General features: G+C 46.1%; 1 protein-coding gene across 1 annotated transcript in view; it reads right to left on the bottom strand.

The window, feature by feature from the left end:
* UBXN7 (UBX domain protein 7) overlaps nucleotides 1-18,021 on the bottom strand; it is a 1,247,298-nt gene that overhangs the window by 497,301 nt on the left and 731,976 nt on the right. Inside the window, exon 5 of the mRNA XM_069618093.1 lies at nucleotides 14,339-14,451. Coding sequence (XP_069474194.1) covers nucleotides 14,339-14,451 — 113 coding nt within the window. The remainder of the gene's footprint in view (nucleotides 1-14,338; nucleotides 14,452-18,021) is intronic.

Consider the following 18,021-nt stretch of genomic DNA (forward strand, 5'->3'; position numbering starts at 1 on the left):
CCAGAGTTCAGGGCCGAGGGACAGAGTAAATTCCAACCACGGATATTCGTTCCTCTTGTGCGCTGAGAAAAAGGTGTCAAAACGACAGACGCTGAAACTAGTCGAATCCATTGCTGCAGAGTGCCTCGCGAGGTGCTGCTGCCGAAGCCCGCCAGGCACCCTTAATTTCATCACCACGACCAAGGTCCAGGAACAAGGGGATTGCATCGCTGCATCAAGGAAGGAAGGAAGTGGGAACATCTGCTTCAATTCAAAGCTACTGTAACCACCTTTAGCCAAATCTAGTGCTTCCTAGCTTGGGGAGTGCCATTTTCTATCCTTTTGAATTACAACAATTTACTTGTGCAGGCCCAACAGCTTGTGCACACCAGGTGGGCTCTCTTGAGCTCCTGGATTTTTCTTCAAAGAACTAATGATTGTTCAACTAACTTTTTTCTAAGAAGATTGCATCAAAACTAGAACTGTCCTATTGACTTTGGCTGCCCTGTCTCCCTAAAGGCATCCCTTCTGCACCCTACTGACTGGCAATGCGTGTTCTCTATAAAGGTTTTCATTGTTTTACACTCTTATTACTGGGGAAAAGACTTCCTACATCCCACTGGGAGAAAAGACTATTGTTACAGTGCTACATTGTTCTATTCTACTCTAACACTTTTTCCCTCCAAATTCAATATTGTATGGTGAACCATAAGTGCTACTACTGACCTTGATTTATGTCACTCCGTGTGCTGGAAATGTATTAGTACAAAAAGAATGTACTCACCTGCATTATTGCTACTTGATTAACTTGATTCTGACATTCTGCTTGATGTTACTATTAGTTACTGAATAATTAGTGTGACTCATCTGCTTTGTGTATATATAAATACATAAGACATGCATTACTAACCGTAATAGCATTTCTGATGATTATATCTGCTAAGATTCACATGCTGTGCATATAGCCCAACATCCAGTGGTAACCACAGAGTATTGCATCTTGTCTTTCGAGAATCAAAAGGGGACATCGACATGGTAGTGCCTGCAACACTATCCCTAACGTGACGTGTAGTGGACACAAACTCCATCACGCGCCAAGGTCCCTCCGATTGTATTTTTTCTGCCATGAGGGAGCCCAATGACTATGTGAGTGAGTACATAAAAGAGGAAAATTAGAAAGACGTCTATGTTCCTTCCATCAAAGGGGGAAGGAAGGGTGGGCACACGTGAATATAAGCAGATACAATCATCACAAATGCTATTACGGTAAGTAATGCATGTCTTCTGATGCTTGTTAATCTGCTTAGAATCACATGCTGTGCATAGACTAGCAAGCAGTACCCATAGATGGTGGTGGGATGTGTGAAGGAACAGTAGAAAAGAGATGTCTTAGCGCCGCTTGTCCCACCTGAGAATCAGACCTAGAGTGAGTATCTAGGCAGTAGTGTTGTGTAAAGGTGTGTACAGAACTCCAGGATGCCGCTTTACAACTCAAGACAAACATTTGCAATTAATGCTATGGAAGTGCCTCAAGTAGAATGTGCTCTAGGCTTGAATGGCAGATCGCTTATGGAGAAAGTGTAGCACAGTGTGATGCAGTTTAAGATCCACTTGGAGATGGCTGATTTAGAGACAGTGTCCCCCTTCTCTACCAGCCGCCACTGAAACAAAAAACTGGTTTGTCTTTCTTAGTGGTTTAGTCTTTTCCAGATAATGTATCACCGCTCTCCTCACATCAAGCTTGTGGAGGCTTCTTTCTACCACATTAGTGGGGTTCTGGAAAAATGTGGGTATTTCTACTGATTGGTTCACATGGAACTTTGAAATAAATGTAGGCGCAAACCGTGGGTGAGTGCACAGAACCACCTTATCTTTGTGAATCGTGACAAATGGGTCATGAACTGAAAGTGCCTGCAGTTCACCAACTCTTCTTATTGCGGTGACTGCCAATAGGAAGGCAGTCTTGTGAGTGCTTTAAGGCTAGCCTTTTGCATAGGTTCAAAGGGAGGTCCCATTAGTCTAGTCTGTGCAACATTCAGGTCCCATCCGGGAGCTGGGTTGGAAGTAGGGGGATAAAGTCTTTTAACCCCCTCCATAAAAAGCCTTTATCACTGGAATTTTCCACCACAAAACCTTTTTCTGGAACCTGGTGTAAGCTGAAAGTGCAGCTAAGCGGACCTTCAGGGAATTGAAAACCTGAAACTAGTAGGTGAGTCAGGTATAGGACAATATGTGCTGGTGAGCAGTCATTGGGATTGATGCTCTTGGAATTGCACAAGATGATGAAGCGTTTCCATTTGTTGGAGTAGCAATGCCTGGTGTTAGGCTTTTGTGCTTCTCTGTCAGGATTCCATGGTACATTTCCAAATTTCCAAAGACACATTCCTTCAGGAAACATTCACCAAGGAGAGTCATGTAGATATTCATTTTTAGTTTCAATATTTACATACTTAAGGTGAACGTGTTAGCTGAAGGATGTTTGGGTTTTGAGTTTGGTTTGAATTAAGATGTTAAATATGTACATTTTCCTTAATGATAAAACATGCAGGAAGCATCTGTTTCCCCAAACCAAGATGGAGTTTCCATGCAACAACAATGATTGGAGGAGAAGAGTGGCGAGGTAGCTTTGAACTCTTAAGAGTTCTAAACTGCCTTTCATTCCAGTTTCCTAAGAGGAAGGTTGCAGTTTTCTTAGCTCAGTAAATATTTAAATAGAAACCCAAAGAAATCTGTTTTGTGAGAAGATTATTCATGACGAAGAATATACTACAGCAGATTCCAGATAAAACAAGTCAATAACTAATAAAGATATTTACAGATGAAGCAAGCTAAGTTATCTTGAAAAGATTTAATATTTTTTGTGTATTATAATTATATGTTTTGAGAAGAAGGAACTGAATTTTATATTTAAGTACCTGCGCAAGAAAAGTTTAATTTTCAAAAGAACTGAGAAACTGTTATAATTCTGTTTACGCAAGGAATGTTCTACAGTGTGCGCATGTTATGTTGAGAGAGAGCGTAGTATCTATTTTCAAGCGGTGGCGTGTACTTGATATTGACGCGCGTGCATCTAAAAATAACAATTAACTGGTGCGCGGCATATTTTCAATCGTTTTATTGTATAGTTAAATGCTAACTGGTAGATATATATATATATTAATATTTGCAGTGTGTATATTTTTGTTTCTTTGGCGCGTGCGTTCGTTCGTTCACCGTTCATTAGAACGTAGAGAAAAGGACCCGCTTGCGTGAGTAACGCGTCAAGAGCGTTGTGTTCATCATTTCTTCCTGAAGTGAGGAGATTGCACGGTGCGCTGGGTCCGTTAGCAGGAAATTAATGCGTTAAGAGCGTTGTGTTTGTTTTTTCTTACTGAAATGAGATAACAGCGCAGTGCGTCGGGTTTGTCTTCAGGAAATCCAAGAAAGAACTCTACAGCCGTTTCGTTTAAAAGAAGAACAAGTTACTTCTTACCCTGTAACGTTCTTTCGATGGGATGTTCCTCTGACGTATTCCTTATCTTTGATAATACGTTTCCAGCTTGCTGGCCTCGGAAATTTTTTCTGCATGTCGACGTCTGCCGAGTCGATGTCCCTCGACGGTCACCGTATCGGTGCCGACGTCACCATGCCCATAAATAGCCACGCGCTGCGTCCGTTGCTCAGTTCCGTTTTGTAGCATAAGAAAAGTCATGCCTGAATTGGTTATTGACCTTGAAGGAGCGTAAGCTGCAACCACAAGGGAAGTATTACTGCGGGGATGGTTGGGAGGGGCGATAAGGAATACGTCGGAGGAACATCACGTCGAAAGAACGTTACAAGGTAAGAAGTAACTTGTTCTTCGAAGGGATTGTGTCCTCCGACGTATTCCTTATCTTTGATAGACTCCCATAGCAGTGGCATGTAATTGGAGGTGGGAGTAAGAATGTTATGTATCCTTTTAGGGATGGACCGAATGTAATACGGCCTTGCCAAATCTGGTCTCTTGACTAGTGGAGGAATCCAGGTTGTAAAATTTTGTGAATGTATTTGCGGACGACCATGTGGCAGCCGCACATATGTCTCGGACCGGTACCCCTCTTTGGAGAGCCGAAGAGGCTGCGATACCCCTGGTTGAATTAGCCCTACGATTTTGGGGTGGCTATTTCCCTGCCAGTTTGTAACATTCCAGAATGGCCAAAATAATCCACCTGGAAATGGTTTGTTTTGTTATGGGTAGTCCCAACTTGTGACCGGAATATCCTACAAACAGTTGGTCTGCTTGCCTGATCCTAGCCATTCTGCTGATATAAAAGCTGAGAGCTCGCCTTGGGTCCAGCCTATGTAGCCTTTCTTCCTCTTTCCCCGGATGGGGAGGAGGGTAGAACGAAGGTAAGGTAATTTTCTGAGTAATATGAAATTCAGAAACCACCTTTGGGAGGAAATTAGGCTTCACCTGTAGGACAACTTTGTCCTTGTGGAAAATCGTATGTGGGGGTTTACAGGAGAGTGCTTGTAGTTCGATCACCCTCCTAGCAGATGTTAGTGCTACCAATAGGACAGTTTTAAGCGTGAGAAATCTCGGTGAACAAGAGTGAAGTAGTTCGAATGGAGTGCCCATTAGGAAGTTTAAGACTAAATTTAAGTCCCATAAGGGAACCTGGAATGGTTTTGGAGGATAAACATTAGTTAATCACTTGAGAAATTGAATCACTAGAGATAGTTTGAAATACGATGGTTCCTCCGCAGTGCGCTTGAAGATAGAAAGCACTGCGAGATAGCCTTTTACAGTGCCAACTTAAAGGCCTGAGTTTGCCAAGTAGAGTAGAAACGATAACAATGTTGTTGTACCACATGAAAAAGGGTCGATATTCTCTTCCCTACACCAGTTGCCAAATTTGTTCCAACGGCAGCGGTATAAATACTTTGTTGCTGGCCTTCTGGCCGAAAGCAAAACCTCCATGACGTAATCAGGGAGATCCCAATCCTTGTACCTCACCCTTTCAGAAGCCAAGCGTGAAGGTTGAGGGTTCTGGTGTCTGGATGGAGAACCTGACCTCCCTTCTGCGAGAGAAGATTCTCTTTGAGTGGAAGACGGATTGGAGGGCAGATGGACCTATCTAGAAGGTCTGGGTACCACGTTCTCCTGGCCCAGTCCAAGGCAATTAGAATAATGGTTTTCCGGAATCTTCTCAACCTCCTGATCATTTGAGGAATAATGGACTGGTGGGCACACGTAAAGGAGTGGAAACTCCCAGTCCACTACGAACGCGTCTCTTAGAGGTCCTCTCGGGGGAAATTCCCTTGAACAGAACAGATCGCACTTCCTGTTGGTGCTTGTGGTGAACAGATCCACCTGAGGGGTTCCCCAAAGGGCGAAGATCTCTTGAAGGACTTCCTGAGCTAGCTCCCACTCGTGGGAGACTGTGCTCTGCCTGCTCAGAGTGTCCGCTGTCAAGTTCTTCTCTCCGGCTACGTGGACTGCCAATAGAGAGATTCCTTCCCGAATTGCCCAAAACCAGAGCTGCACAGTGGCAGTGATCCTACGTCTCCTCTTTTGTTGAGGTAGTGCATGGCCACCGTGTTGTCCGTCATTATCAGGACATTTCTCCCCTGTACTGATGGCAGGAAAGCTTTCAGCGCTAGTCTGATCGCTCTCAGCTCCAATAGGTTGATGTGTAGTCTGGACTCCAATGGAGACCAACGACCGCTGATGGTCAAGTCGTTGGCATGGGCTCCCCACTCCATGAGTGAGGCGTCTTTGACTACCGTTATCTCTGGCCATGGTTGCCAAAACAGTTCTCCTTTCAAGATGTTCTCTGGATAGGCCCACCATTGAAGGTCGCGGGCTACTTTGTCCGGAATCCGGAGGAGATCTGTCATTCTCCCTGGGAATTGTGACCACTGAGTTCTCAGTGCCCACTGAAGAGATCTCATTCTCAGGCGAGCCTCTGGCACAAGGAAGATGCAGGATGCCATGAGACCTAGCAACCTCAAAAAGTCAAAGGCTGGGAGACGTTGGGCATTTTGAAACTTGTTGACCTTCTGCAGAATATCGAGAGCCCTCACATCTGGTGGCGAGGCTTTTCCCCAGGGAAGTGTCCAGGACCTCTCCAATGAACTGGAGTCTCTGTGATGATATCATCTGTGACTTCTTTAAATTGAGGGAGAAGCCCAGTTTGTGAAGGATGTGGCAGACATAATCTAGCTGGACCTGGGCCTGTTTCAAAGATACAGCCCTGATCAGCCAATCGTCCAGATAGGGGTAGACCTGGATCCCTTCCCTCCTTAGACTCGCCGCCACTACTGACATTAGCTTGGTGAAGACCCTCGGGCAGAGGTCAGCCCAAATGGCAGAACTCGAAATTGATAATGAGAGTTGCCAATTGCGAACCTCAGGTATTTCCTGTGTTTGAGATGGATTGGCACATGGAAATAAGCATCCTGAACGTCCAGAGATACCAGCCAGTCCTGGAGCTGGAGGGCCTGAAGGATCTGAGAGAGAGTTACCATCTTGAACTTGTCCTTCCTGAGGAACTTATTCAATTCTCGTAAGTCCAGGATGGGTCTCACTCCTCCGTCCTTCTTTGGTATGAGAAAGTAGGGGGGAGTACCAGCCCTTGTTCCTGTCCGCTACAGGTACCAGTTCTATGGCACCTTTCTCTAGCAGGTCTATAATTTCCTGCAAGAGGAGCGGATCTGGAACTTTTAGAGAGCTGTTCCCCGGTGGATGACTGAGGGATGTGTAGAAAGGGTAGGCAGTAACCCTGGGCAACTGTCTCCAATGCCCAAGCATCTGACGTTACAGCCTGCCATTCTGTCAGATGTTGAGTTAACCTGCCCCCTACCAGTGTTTTGTGTGGAAAGACCTCAGAGTGGTTTGGGGGCGGCTGATGCAGATGCCAAGGGTAAAGAGGCACCTGCTGCTGCTGCGGCCTTAGTACCTTTGACCCGTCCACCTCGGGTGGATCTCCTTTGGCCTCTTTGAGCCGGCTGTCCTCTGCCTTTCCCGAATGCAGAATAATAGCGAAAGGTCTTTCCTCTCCCAGAGGTTCCTGAGGGGCGAAAAGGAGTTTGGCGGATAGCAGCTCCTAAAGATTTTGCTGCTGCTTTAGAAGTCTGCAACTTTTCCAGACTGTAATCAGCCTTTTTTCCGAATAATGAAGAGCCGTCAAAGGGCACATTCAAAAGTCTGGCCTGTACATCTGGAGCAAAGCCAGACTTTCGCAACCAGGCATGCCTGCGGATTGTTGCACTTGCCGCCATGGCCCTGCTGATACTGTCAGCGGAATCAATGCCAGTTTGAAGTGATTCGCACATTGCATCTTTGCCATCTTTAATAATGTTAAGGAAGGCTTCCTTTTCCTCTCCTTAGGATATGCAGTCAGCCGCTGATGAAGCACACTCCCACAGTGTGTGACTGAACCTGGCGAGCGTACAGGTGGCGTTGATGGACTTCAACGCCATACTACAAGCAGAGAAGACTTTCTTCGCCATAGAATCGTATCTCTTGTCATCTCTATCCTGTTGGACAGTAGGGTAAGCGGTCCTACTGCTAGATGAAGTTGCCGCTTGGACCACCAGGCTCTCTGAAGTCGGGTGTTTTGATAAGTATTCAGGGTCAGCAGCCGCTACCCTATACTTGGCTGACAATCTTTTCTTGACCGCAGGGATAACTTCAGGAGTTTCCCAATTAGATGTAATTTTCCTTTGTAAGGCTGCATGCAAGGGGACCACAGGGTCCTCCTGTGGACCTTTGTCTAATATGTCTGTCAGGTCATCCTGTTGAAAAACAGGTGAAGGCGCAGACCAACCCATAAATTCAATAATTCTTGCCATAAGGGTTCTATAGGGTGTTTCGGCATGTTCCCCCGGGTCTGGCTTAACTCATTCCACTTCTGGGGAAGTGTCCAGCCCACTTGCCTCATGTAGTGACTCCTGTAGGTCCTTCAACCTTCTTTCCTCAGAGGTGAAATCCTCTGAAATAGGCAGTGTGGTCCTCTGCAAAACAAATGTTTCCTGGTCACAATCTTCCCCCTCTTCATAAATTGAAGATAGTCCAGGGTACTCTGACCTCAGAAATGGTGTAAAACCCATCTCTAAGGCAGAAGGAGCCAAACTCGTCATTATTGGGCGAGAAAACGTCGATGTCGTCGATGCCGATGTGACAGGCTTCGAAGGCGCCGAGAACGGCGTCGAGAAAACTGGAAGAGGTCTCGAAGAACTCGAGAGGATCGGGATCCTACTCGAGGACACCGACAACGGTCTCGGCGTCGTGCCGGAGGCCCTTGGAATCACCATTGGCTGTGGAGTAGCCTTGGTCTTCTCTTTCATTGGCGTCGATGTCGGCGATGGCGTCGAGTCGATCGACCGATGTGTCGAAGAACCCTTCGACAACGGCGTTGATGGCGACGATCCATGCGCCACAGGAATCTTCGACGAGGGCGAAGATGGTGCCTTCTTACCCAATCGCTCATGGCGCTCTCGGGTGGAATGTTTCACAGGGTGCAGCGACTCGCGGCGTTTTGAATTTTTGGGTTTTTCACATGGGGTATCACCATCGGCTGTCTTCGAGGGGGTCGAGGCTGCTTTCTCGAAGACGCTTAACATTTTCTTTCTGAATTCCTCCCACTCAGCCTGAGAGCTGTGTTTTGTGGGACAGGAGACCCTTTCTGGGGAAACAGAAGACGACGAGGAAGGTGATCTTCGACGTCTCTTTTTTGTGTGTCTTGGTCTCGACAAATGGTGGGAGCTACTTCGCTATCTAGAATGGGAATGTTTTCGACGGCGAGGAGACGAATGCCTCGACTCAGCCGAAGAAACCTTAGAGGAGGTTTTGACTGACTTACCTCTCTCGAGCTTCCCCTTGCGCTCCTTCAAGGCTTTCGCCGTCATGGACATGCAGTCCTCACACTGCGAACAATGGTGCTCGGCTCCCAAGCACCACAAGCAGATCCTGTGTGGATCAGTTATCGGCATTTTTTTTACAGCAGTCTCGACATTTCTTGAAGCCGGATCGCGGCGTCGTCGGTTTCGATGAAAATGCCATCGAGAATGAGTTGGTATTTATTAGAGTAGATATAGAGGGTTATCCTGACTGAACTGAGCAACGATGTTCCAAGGCCCCACAAAGCGCAGAAAAACGGAACTGAGCAACGGACGCAGCGCATGGCTATTTATGGGCATGGTGACGTCGGCGCCAATACGGTGGCCGTCGAAGGTCATCGACTCGGTGGACGTCGACGCGCAGCACCCTCTACAGAAAAAAATTGAGGCCAGCAAGCTGGAAACGTATTATCAAAGATAAGGAATACGTCGGAGGACACAATCCCTTCGAAAAGGCTTTTTGGCTTGGAAGGCAGAGTCGACCACTGGACGAAGGAATCCAAAGAAGAACTTGGAAGAGACGTCTGCTGCAACTTCTGGACCATTGGTTTGCCCGGTGAAGCCCTGCTGAAGCTCCGAATTCACCTCGACTCGAGAAGCCCTGCAAGGATGACTTCTCCCTTTGGATTGGTGGGACAAATCAACCCCAAAGGTAACTTGTCTGGATATCCTCTCTGAGCCAACTGTACTTCCACTGCTGCTGGAACCGAAGGGCCAGGGAGAGGAACACCAGATTGGGTGCATCACTTTTAAGTCGGCCCCCCCGACCTCCAGGAAGATCCTCCGTTCTCCCAGGAAGCAGGACTGACCAAGCCTGAGGAACCTCAACAGAGTGCTGGACCCAGATACAAGGAAAGTCCATATTGGTAGCCAAGAACCGCAGTGGTGCTATTTGCTGAGAGGCAAGGAGCTGAAACCGTAAAGTGCCGCTGAATTGAAGTTTGCCCTTTGCCGTTGTTGACCATCCCATTGCAATGCAGGAGTCCCAAGAAGTCCTCCCTCTTGTCCCCACGACTGAGGCCCAGGAACAACAGTATCTGCAGAGCTTTACAGGAATAGAAGCCAGCTGGAACAATTTCTTCTAACCAAAGGTACTGTAAAACTAAGGGGACTTACCTCTTGTTGTGTAGCCTTACTTTTTCTCAGTTGAGACTTGTCTTGGTTGCCTTGCCATTTCTGCCCCTCACAATCCTCCCAGCTTGTGGCCCTAGATTGATTCTACTTTTTCAACAAACGAATTAATTGGCAAGGGGGGGGAGGTTTGAGGTTCAGCGCTAGGATCTAATGCATTTAGTTGGAGTGAATAGAGCTGCAGGTGAATGCAGGAGGCGGGATTTGCAGAATCTGCCGCCAGGTAAGGAACCACAAGAGCAATTGTTTTGCAACCACACTGCGCGTAAACACTAGTTGAGTCCAAAGTGGTATAGTAGATTTTAATTGACACTGAGGTAGCCTGACACGTGTTTCGGGCACTTGCCCTTCAACTGAGGCTGTGAGTCAGGTGTGTTCAGTTTGGGCCTGAATAGGGTTAATTGATAAAAGATAATTTCTCATGCGCTCCACTGTCACATGCAATTGCACTCAATTATATGTAGAAGCGTTTCCGCGTGTCAGCGTCTCCGCTGCGTAAACCGAACTGGAGCCTGCCGGCCGCGGCTCATACTGTCATTGTTATTTAAGTCACCTGAGGGCGCAGGAAGTGTCTGTGTGCCATCCCAAATGGGTACCTGCTGATTTAGAGAAACTAAGAGTGTGTATTTTGGAGTGTATTTGTGTGTTACTGTTATATTGCTCCCTTCTGAAGAAGGCTTTTTCAACTGACTGTTAAATTAATAATTGTTTAATCAAGAAACCTTGTGTGTAAGAGTGTGACTACTTGTCACTGTGAATCTCTGTGTAACTCCCCTGCAGCTCACATTGACCCCTCTTGAGATAAGCCTGGCTGCTCAGCCATACTACCAACCTGTGTAGTACAGACTTATACCAAAGTTTGGTTTCCTATTACCAGGAGGTCAAGGTTGCTGTAGCGCACCCACAGGGTACTGCACACAATCTTGCCTAGCAGGATCGCTGGACTTTTTTTGCTCGTTTGAGGGACCAGGCAGAGCCACCTTTGAAAAAAAGTCCATTTTTTGACTGAAGCAGTCTTTTTCAAGGAAAAAACACCCGTCTCTTGTTAGGTGAGGAATCGAAAGACGAAGACAATGGCGCCTCTTCCTCGATCTTTTTCGTGAGGACGAAGAATGACGCGAATCGCTCCAAGACCTCAACCGCTTTGAATGTTTGGAGGGTTTCTTAGGCGTTTCAGGTGATTGGTCCCCTGCAAAACTTCTGCTTTCAGACTATTTCCTCCTGAAAGGAGCAGAGGACAGATTTTGAAACCGACCAGGCTAGGCCAAGTTTCAACCGTCTCTCTTTTAAGGCATTGTTGGTTATCAACTGTAAGGAGCTTTACTCTATTTAGTGCTTCTTACCGAGACACCAGAGACACAACCTGCACAGATCTGTGATCGACTTCTTCGTGTCACAGTCCACACATCTCTTAAAAAGTGACTTTGGAGTAAACATTTTTAAAGAATTCAAAAAAATTTCAATAGAACGGTCAAAGTGTAAATAGAACTGTCAAAAGAAACGCTGAGGCAAGTCAAACCATTCTGAAGCAATGGGCACAGTGCGTGCTATTTATACAATCATCGACATCACATCCGGAAATGGAAACCGCAGAGGGACATGGGCGATGTACAGCTTCCTCTGCAGTCGAAAAAGTTTCCAAGACTACAGGCAGGATATCGGTATATCAAAGATGAGGAATTTGTGGCAGGACAAAATCCATTGGAAGTCACTCAAGGTCCTAATCAATAGCAAATATGATGTGGATACCATGAAAGTAAATTGGGGTGGGGGGGAGGTACAAAAGAAAAACTTTACTAACCCACCATTGGGGCAGTATAGATATGTTGAAAACTGTTATGCAAAGTTTGTATGGAGTACCCTTAGGGTGCACTACAGCAACTCTGACTACAGGTAATAGGAAACCCAACCTTTGGTATAAGCTTGTAATACAGTTTGGTAGCGTGTTGAGCAGCCAGGCTGATCTCAAGAGGGGTCAATGTGAGCTGTAGTGGAGAAACACAGATTCACAGTGACAAGTATTCAAATAAACACTTACACAAAATGTTTCTTGAATAAACAATTAATGTATTTATCAGTCAGTTAGAAGAAGCCTTCTTCAGAAGGGAGCAATATAAAACGCAACACAAATACACTTCAATACTATACACTCTTAGTTTATAAATCAGTAAAGACCCTTTTCGGATGGCCCACAGACAACCGGTAACTTCAATAGCTAGGGTGCTGGGGACATCAATATCTTACTGTTTGCATTTACAACACTGTTAAAAGTTGGTAAAAGGAAAAGGTTATTAGAACAAACAAGAGACCACAAATATTCTTAAGTAGGCAAATACTTTTGGATCCCCTAAGCAGAGTCATTCAGTATAACAGGCTAGGCCAAAGTCAATGGGCAAAAGTCTTATATAGGATGAAGCAATTCTGGTAGATAATTAGAAAAAGTCTTTGCACAATGTTTCAGAAGTCTTTAAAGAAAAGAAGAATAAAATGTAGGGCCACAAGCTGATTAGGCTTGTGGGTAGTAGAAGATGCAGGCAACTCTACAATGAGAGGTAAATTCTCTCAGACTTTACAGTACCTTTGTATTGAAGAAAAGGTGCAGCAGATGACCTCTGTTCCTGTGCAGCTCTGCAGATCTCACTGTTCCTGGGCCTCAGTCGTGGGGACAAGAGGGAGGACTTCTGGGGACTCCTGCTCTGCAATGGGACAGTCACCGCTCGCAACCAGCAATCTTTCAAACAAGTGGCACTTCTGTGTTTCGGCTCCTCGGGACTACCGCAAATAGCAACACCGCAGTTTCTGGCTTTCGAGATGGACTTTCCTTGCTTCTGGGGTCCCGCATTCCGTTGAGGGGACTCAGGCTCGGTCAGTTCTGCTTCCTGGGAGTCCGGAGGATCTTCCTGGAGCTCTTGGCCAACTTAAAAGCAACACATATAATCTGGTGTTCCTCTACCTGGGGTTTTGCTTTCCAGCAGCAACTCTGTGGAAATGCAACCAACTCAGAGAGAATGTCCAAGTGGCTTACTTTGGAGTTGATTGGTCCCACCAACTCAATGGGAGAAGTCATCCTTGCAGGGGCTTCTCTGTCGATACGAATTTGGGGTTTCAGCGCACAGCAGCAGGGCTTCACCGGGCAAACCAACGGTCCAGGAGTAGCAGCAGGTGTCTTCTTTAGTTCCTTCGTCCAGTGGTCGACTCTGCCTTCCAAGCCAAAAGCCTCTCCTTTTATTCAGTTCTCTCCCATTCATTCCGGCCTAGCTGTCAGTCACCCAGCAGGGTGGATGTCTTTGCCGGCCAGTCAGCCGACCAATCATCACAGAGTGCATTTGGGTCTCTGCGGAAACTAAGCACAGGGAGTTTCGGGAACCTCCCTCACTTCCTACCCACCCCAGACACCCTGGAGCCAGAGGCAGGCTTCACCCGTGAATCCCGGCAAAGGCAAAGCTAACAATGGGAACAAACCTGGTTTGGCGTGCAGAGTAAATTTCAAGAAGGACCTTTCCACAAAGAAATGGTGAAAAAAAGAAGACCAGGCCATTTTGACAAAAATGGTGCCCTTGGGTGCTTTATGGCAGCTGCGAACGCAGCCCGCAGTAAATGCACACCACGGTAGTTAAAACGAAACCACTGACACCAGCCATTCAGTGAGGAAAGGGTAACATAAAAGTGTTAAATGAGAAGCTAGACAAAGGGGATATTAGGTAACTCCTCCAGAACCCTATTGTAAAATAGTGTGAGCTGGGTCTAGAAAGTTACAAATGTAAGTAAAGTCAATTTCACTTTACTGCTCTGGGAAACAGTTGTTTATCCCAGAGAAGGTAGTTAAACCTTTGGGAAATCTGAAAAGACTTCCCTGTGTCAATGCAGTGAAGGCACTGTGTGCCACAACTTAAAAGATGATGCCTATGGAATTTATCAGACTTCACAACCAAAAGAAACAGTGTCCGAAAATCACATTAAAATCCATGAGTGGATAAAAAGGGTCTCACTCGCTCCAGGTTAGAAAAATAAAGTCCTCAAAATCCAGGAAAGTTGCTGGGGGTCTCCAAGGTCGACGGAATTAGTATATTTCTGAGAATTCTCCCTAACAAAAACCATTGGAGAGAGTGCGGCTTTACAGGAACTATGCAGGACAATATTAAGGACTTAAAGACATGTTCCAAGTTCAATAAACTGGGAACAACCTGCAGCCGGATTGATTTCTGCTATGTCCAACAGATAGGTCAACGAAAGACAGTGGAGAGATCGAGCTGCACAAGCATATAACGGTTATCCAAGTGTAACACTGTGTTTGGGAGATGGAAACTTTGCCTTTAAGACAAAGATGCAGTTCTTTTAGAACACCTCTTCCCCCCTCCCTACTCACTGTGTCAAAGCTGCCCTTGTGCATCAGATCAATGGGAGGTCTGAAGAGGTCAGCCAGTGTGGTTAGTTTCTTGTCCACAGCCCCTCCATTGCGCAGCTCCTGCTCCTGACGGACTGCAACATTCCAACAGGAGAAAAGGAAAAAAATTAGATTGAAGGAAACTTGGAGAGGGTGTTGGATATGTAATGTACAAAAAAGCAAGACTATTCAAAACAGACCTGTTGAGATGGATTTTTAGAATATGCCCTGTGGACAAATTCAGAGATGCCACCCTATTCTGATGAACAAAAACAACAATGTCTAGCCAAACTATCTGGGTAGTGTGACTGAACAGCAAGGCTTATGAAGGTGTAAGGGTGCTAAAGGGTTCAGTACAGCATACACAGAGCACCTCTAAAGATACAGGATAGGCAGAATCAATATAAATACTGTTCTTTATTCCGGCCTTAAACAATCCTGATCAATTAAATACCACAAGTAAGTAACACACAAACATTCACTACTAATATAATACACTTTCACCTTGGTGTGCTCTGCTTAGATCACACACACTTCCCTTTAAATACAGTTAGTTTCACTTTTCAATATACCAGTAGTGCAGCAAAGCAAGTGCAAAAAGAAATAGAACCAGGTAAGTAATCAATAGTTTTATCACTGATCGGTTTAGAATAAATAAATTAGCAAACATACAAATCCTTCGAACAACAAATTACTTACCGCTGGCAATGTTCTATCGACTGATGTTCCTCCCACGTATTCCTCATATTTGATATTTTGCGATATCCTGCTTTCAGCTCAGAAACTTTTCACAGCAGAGGGTGCCATGCGTCGCCGCCGACCACGTGTCCCTAAATGGCCTCCGTCCGTCTCGCGTATGGCGTTGATATCAATGGCACGCACCACGCCCGTTGCCTCAGTTCATGTTTTCGCTTCACCAACACATCAGTGTCGACGGGGAGAAAGATGTGACCATTAACAGAGAGGAAGGTGTAAATCACGGAAACTCTCTACTGACAGAGGGTTATGGTGGGAGGGGCGATGTGGAATACGTGGGAGGGGCGATGTGGAATACGTGGGAGGGGTGATGAGGAATACGTGGGAGGAACATCCAGTCGAAAAACATTACCAGGTTTAAGTAATGTGATCTTCGAATGGATTATGTCCTCCCACATATTCCACATCTTTGATAAGACTCCCATAGCCGTGCTTGGTAGGAGGTGGGAAAGGAGAATTTATTTTTGATTTACAGTTTGTGACACCTTTCCCAAATCTGGTTTCCTGGCCCAATAGGGAATCCTTTCTGAAGGTAAGCAATGAAGTCCAGGTGGTGGCATTGCAAATATCTTGCAACAGCACCCCCTCTGAAGGGCTGAGGAAGTGGCTAGTTGAACGAGCCCTTAAACCCTCAGGAATTTCTTTCCCAGTCAGATTGTAGCACTCGGAAATGCACAGGATTATCCAATGAGACAGTGTTTGTTTTGTAGCTGCTGCCCTATTTTATGGCCCGAATAGCCAACAAAAAGTTGATCATCCTGTTTCAGTTTAGAGAGCCTATTAATATAAAACCTTAACACTCTTAGGGTCCAGTCTGTGGAGCCTTTCCTCCTCTTCAGATGGATGAGGAGGAGGGTCGAAGGCAGTCAAAACACTGGTAGGCGCCAAATGAAATTCTGACACTACCTTAGGAAGAAATGAGGGGAGAACTGTCAAGACTACTTTGTCTTTATAAAAAACTGTAAATGGTTGTTTGGAGGACAAAGCTTTAAGATCACTAAATCTGCAAGCAGAGGTATTGGCTGTCAAAAAACACAGTTTACAAAGAAAGCATCCTAGGAGGGCATGAATGCAAGGGCTCAAAAGGAGCCCCCATCAAAAAGCTCAAGACTAGGTTGAGGTCCCAAACTGGAATAAAGGGACCCGGCAGGAAGATAATAGTCAACCCTTTCAAAAATTGAATGACAACATGGACCTTGAAGTAGGAACCTTGTTCCGGTAGCGCTTAAAATTGGACAGCAAAGCCAGATAGCCTTTGGTTGTAGAAACATGCAGCCCCTGATAGGTTAGATGCAGAAGAAAAGACAACGCTGATAGAGTGTCACAAGAGAATGGATCAAATCATTTATCTCTACACCAGCTGCAAAACCTGTTCCAACGGCAGCAGTACAGAGGTTCTTTTGCAGGCCTTCTGGCCGAAAGCAACACCTCCATGAATTCTTCCAGAAGGTTCCAATCTTTGTTTCTTAACGTTTCAGAAAGCAACTGTGAAGTTTGAGGGTCCTGATTTCAGGTTGAAGAATGCGGCTTTCCTCTTGCGAGAGGAGATCCTCCCTTTGGGAGAAGACAAATTGGAGGGTAGAGGACATTTCCAGAAGTTCCGGGTACGACATCATGTGGCCCTATCCTAAGGAATCGGGACGCTGAATTTCCTGAACTTTCTCTGTGTGAGAAGCGTCCGTAACTACCGTAATCTCTGGCCATGGTTGTCAAAAAGGTTCCCCTTCCAACACATTCTCCTTGCAGGCCCACCACAGGAGAACCTGCATGAGCTTGTTCAGAATCTGGGCCAGATCCGTCATTCTGCCAGAGAACTGCGCAAACTGGGATCTGAGGGCCCACTGAAGGGACTCATCCTCAGACGGGCTTCTGGCACCAGAAAGATGCAGGATGCTATGAGACTGAGTGACCTCAGAAAATCGAATGATTATGGAGCAGACCGACCCTACGGAGGCTGTCTAATCGCAGCACCGAGAGATTGACCAGCTGCCTTAGAGGATTGCAGCTTCTCAAGGCTCTCATCCACCTTGGATCCAAACGGTTGCAACCCCTCAAACGCCATGTCCAAAGGTCTGGACTACACATCAGGAGTAAAACCTGATTTTCTTTGCCAGGCGAATCGCCTGGGAACTGTACAAGCAGCCACAGAGACATACACAGTCAGCTGTGTCCAAACCCGATTGCAAAGACACATAGCGTCTTTTCCAACTTGAATGATACTCAAAAAGCCTTCTCTCGCGTCACCTTCTCGGACATGCTGTGCCGCCATAGCAGTCACCTCCCATAAGGCATATGTGTACTTGGCTAAGGCATAGGTAGCATTGCCTTTAACGCCATGCTCCCAGCAGAGAAAACTCTCTTCCCCAGGCTGTCTACCCTTTTATTATCCCTGTCTGGTGGAATTGTGGAGTACGCCGCCCCCTTAGAAGCTGAAGTGGGTCCCTGTCCCACCAGGGTTTCTGGGCTTGGGTATTTAAAAAGAAACTCTGGATCCATGGAGAAGGCGCTATACTTTTTGGTGAAATCCTTATGCACTGCAGGAGTAGAGTCTGGTTTTGTCCAATTCTCCAAGACTCTATTCTTGACTGCTGTATGGAATGGAAGTATTGAGTCCATAGGCAGCCCCCTTATCCAAAATATCAAGCAAGTCATCCTGCTCATGTTACACTGTAGACCTCCCCAGCCCAGATATTCTACAACTTCAGACATGACTGATCTGTACGAAGCATCCGCATGTCCAGATCCATCAGGTGTGCCAAATTCCACTTCTGGGATAGTGTCAAGACCACCTCCTCCTCCTCATAAATAGAGCTCATAGAACTAAACATTTATTTTTTTGCCTGCGGTTTAAAAACCTTCAAAGAGGATCCAAGAGGGCCACCGGAGGGACGACACTGAGCTGGAGGTGC

The sequence above is a fragment of the Ambystoma mexicanum genome, chromosome 10 (genome assembly GCF_040938575.1).
Source record: "Ambystoma mexicanum isolate Mex_15411 chromosome 10, UKY_AmexF1_1, whole genome shotgun sequence".
Classification (NCBI taxonomy): domain Eukaryota; kingdom Metazoa; phylum Chordata; class Amphibia; order Caudata; family Ambystomatidae; genus Ambystoma; species Ambystoma mexicanum.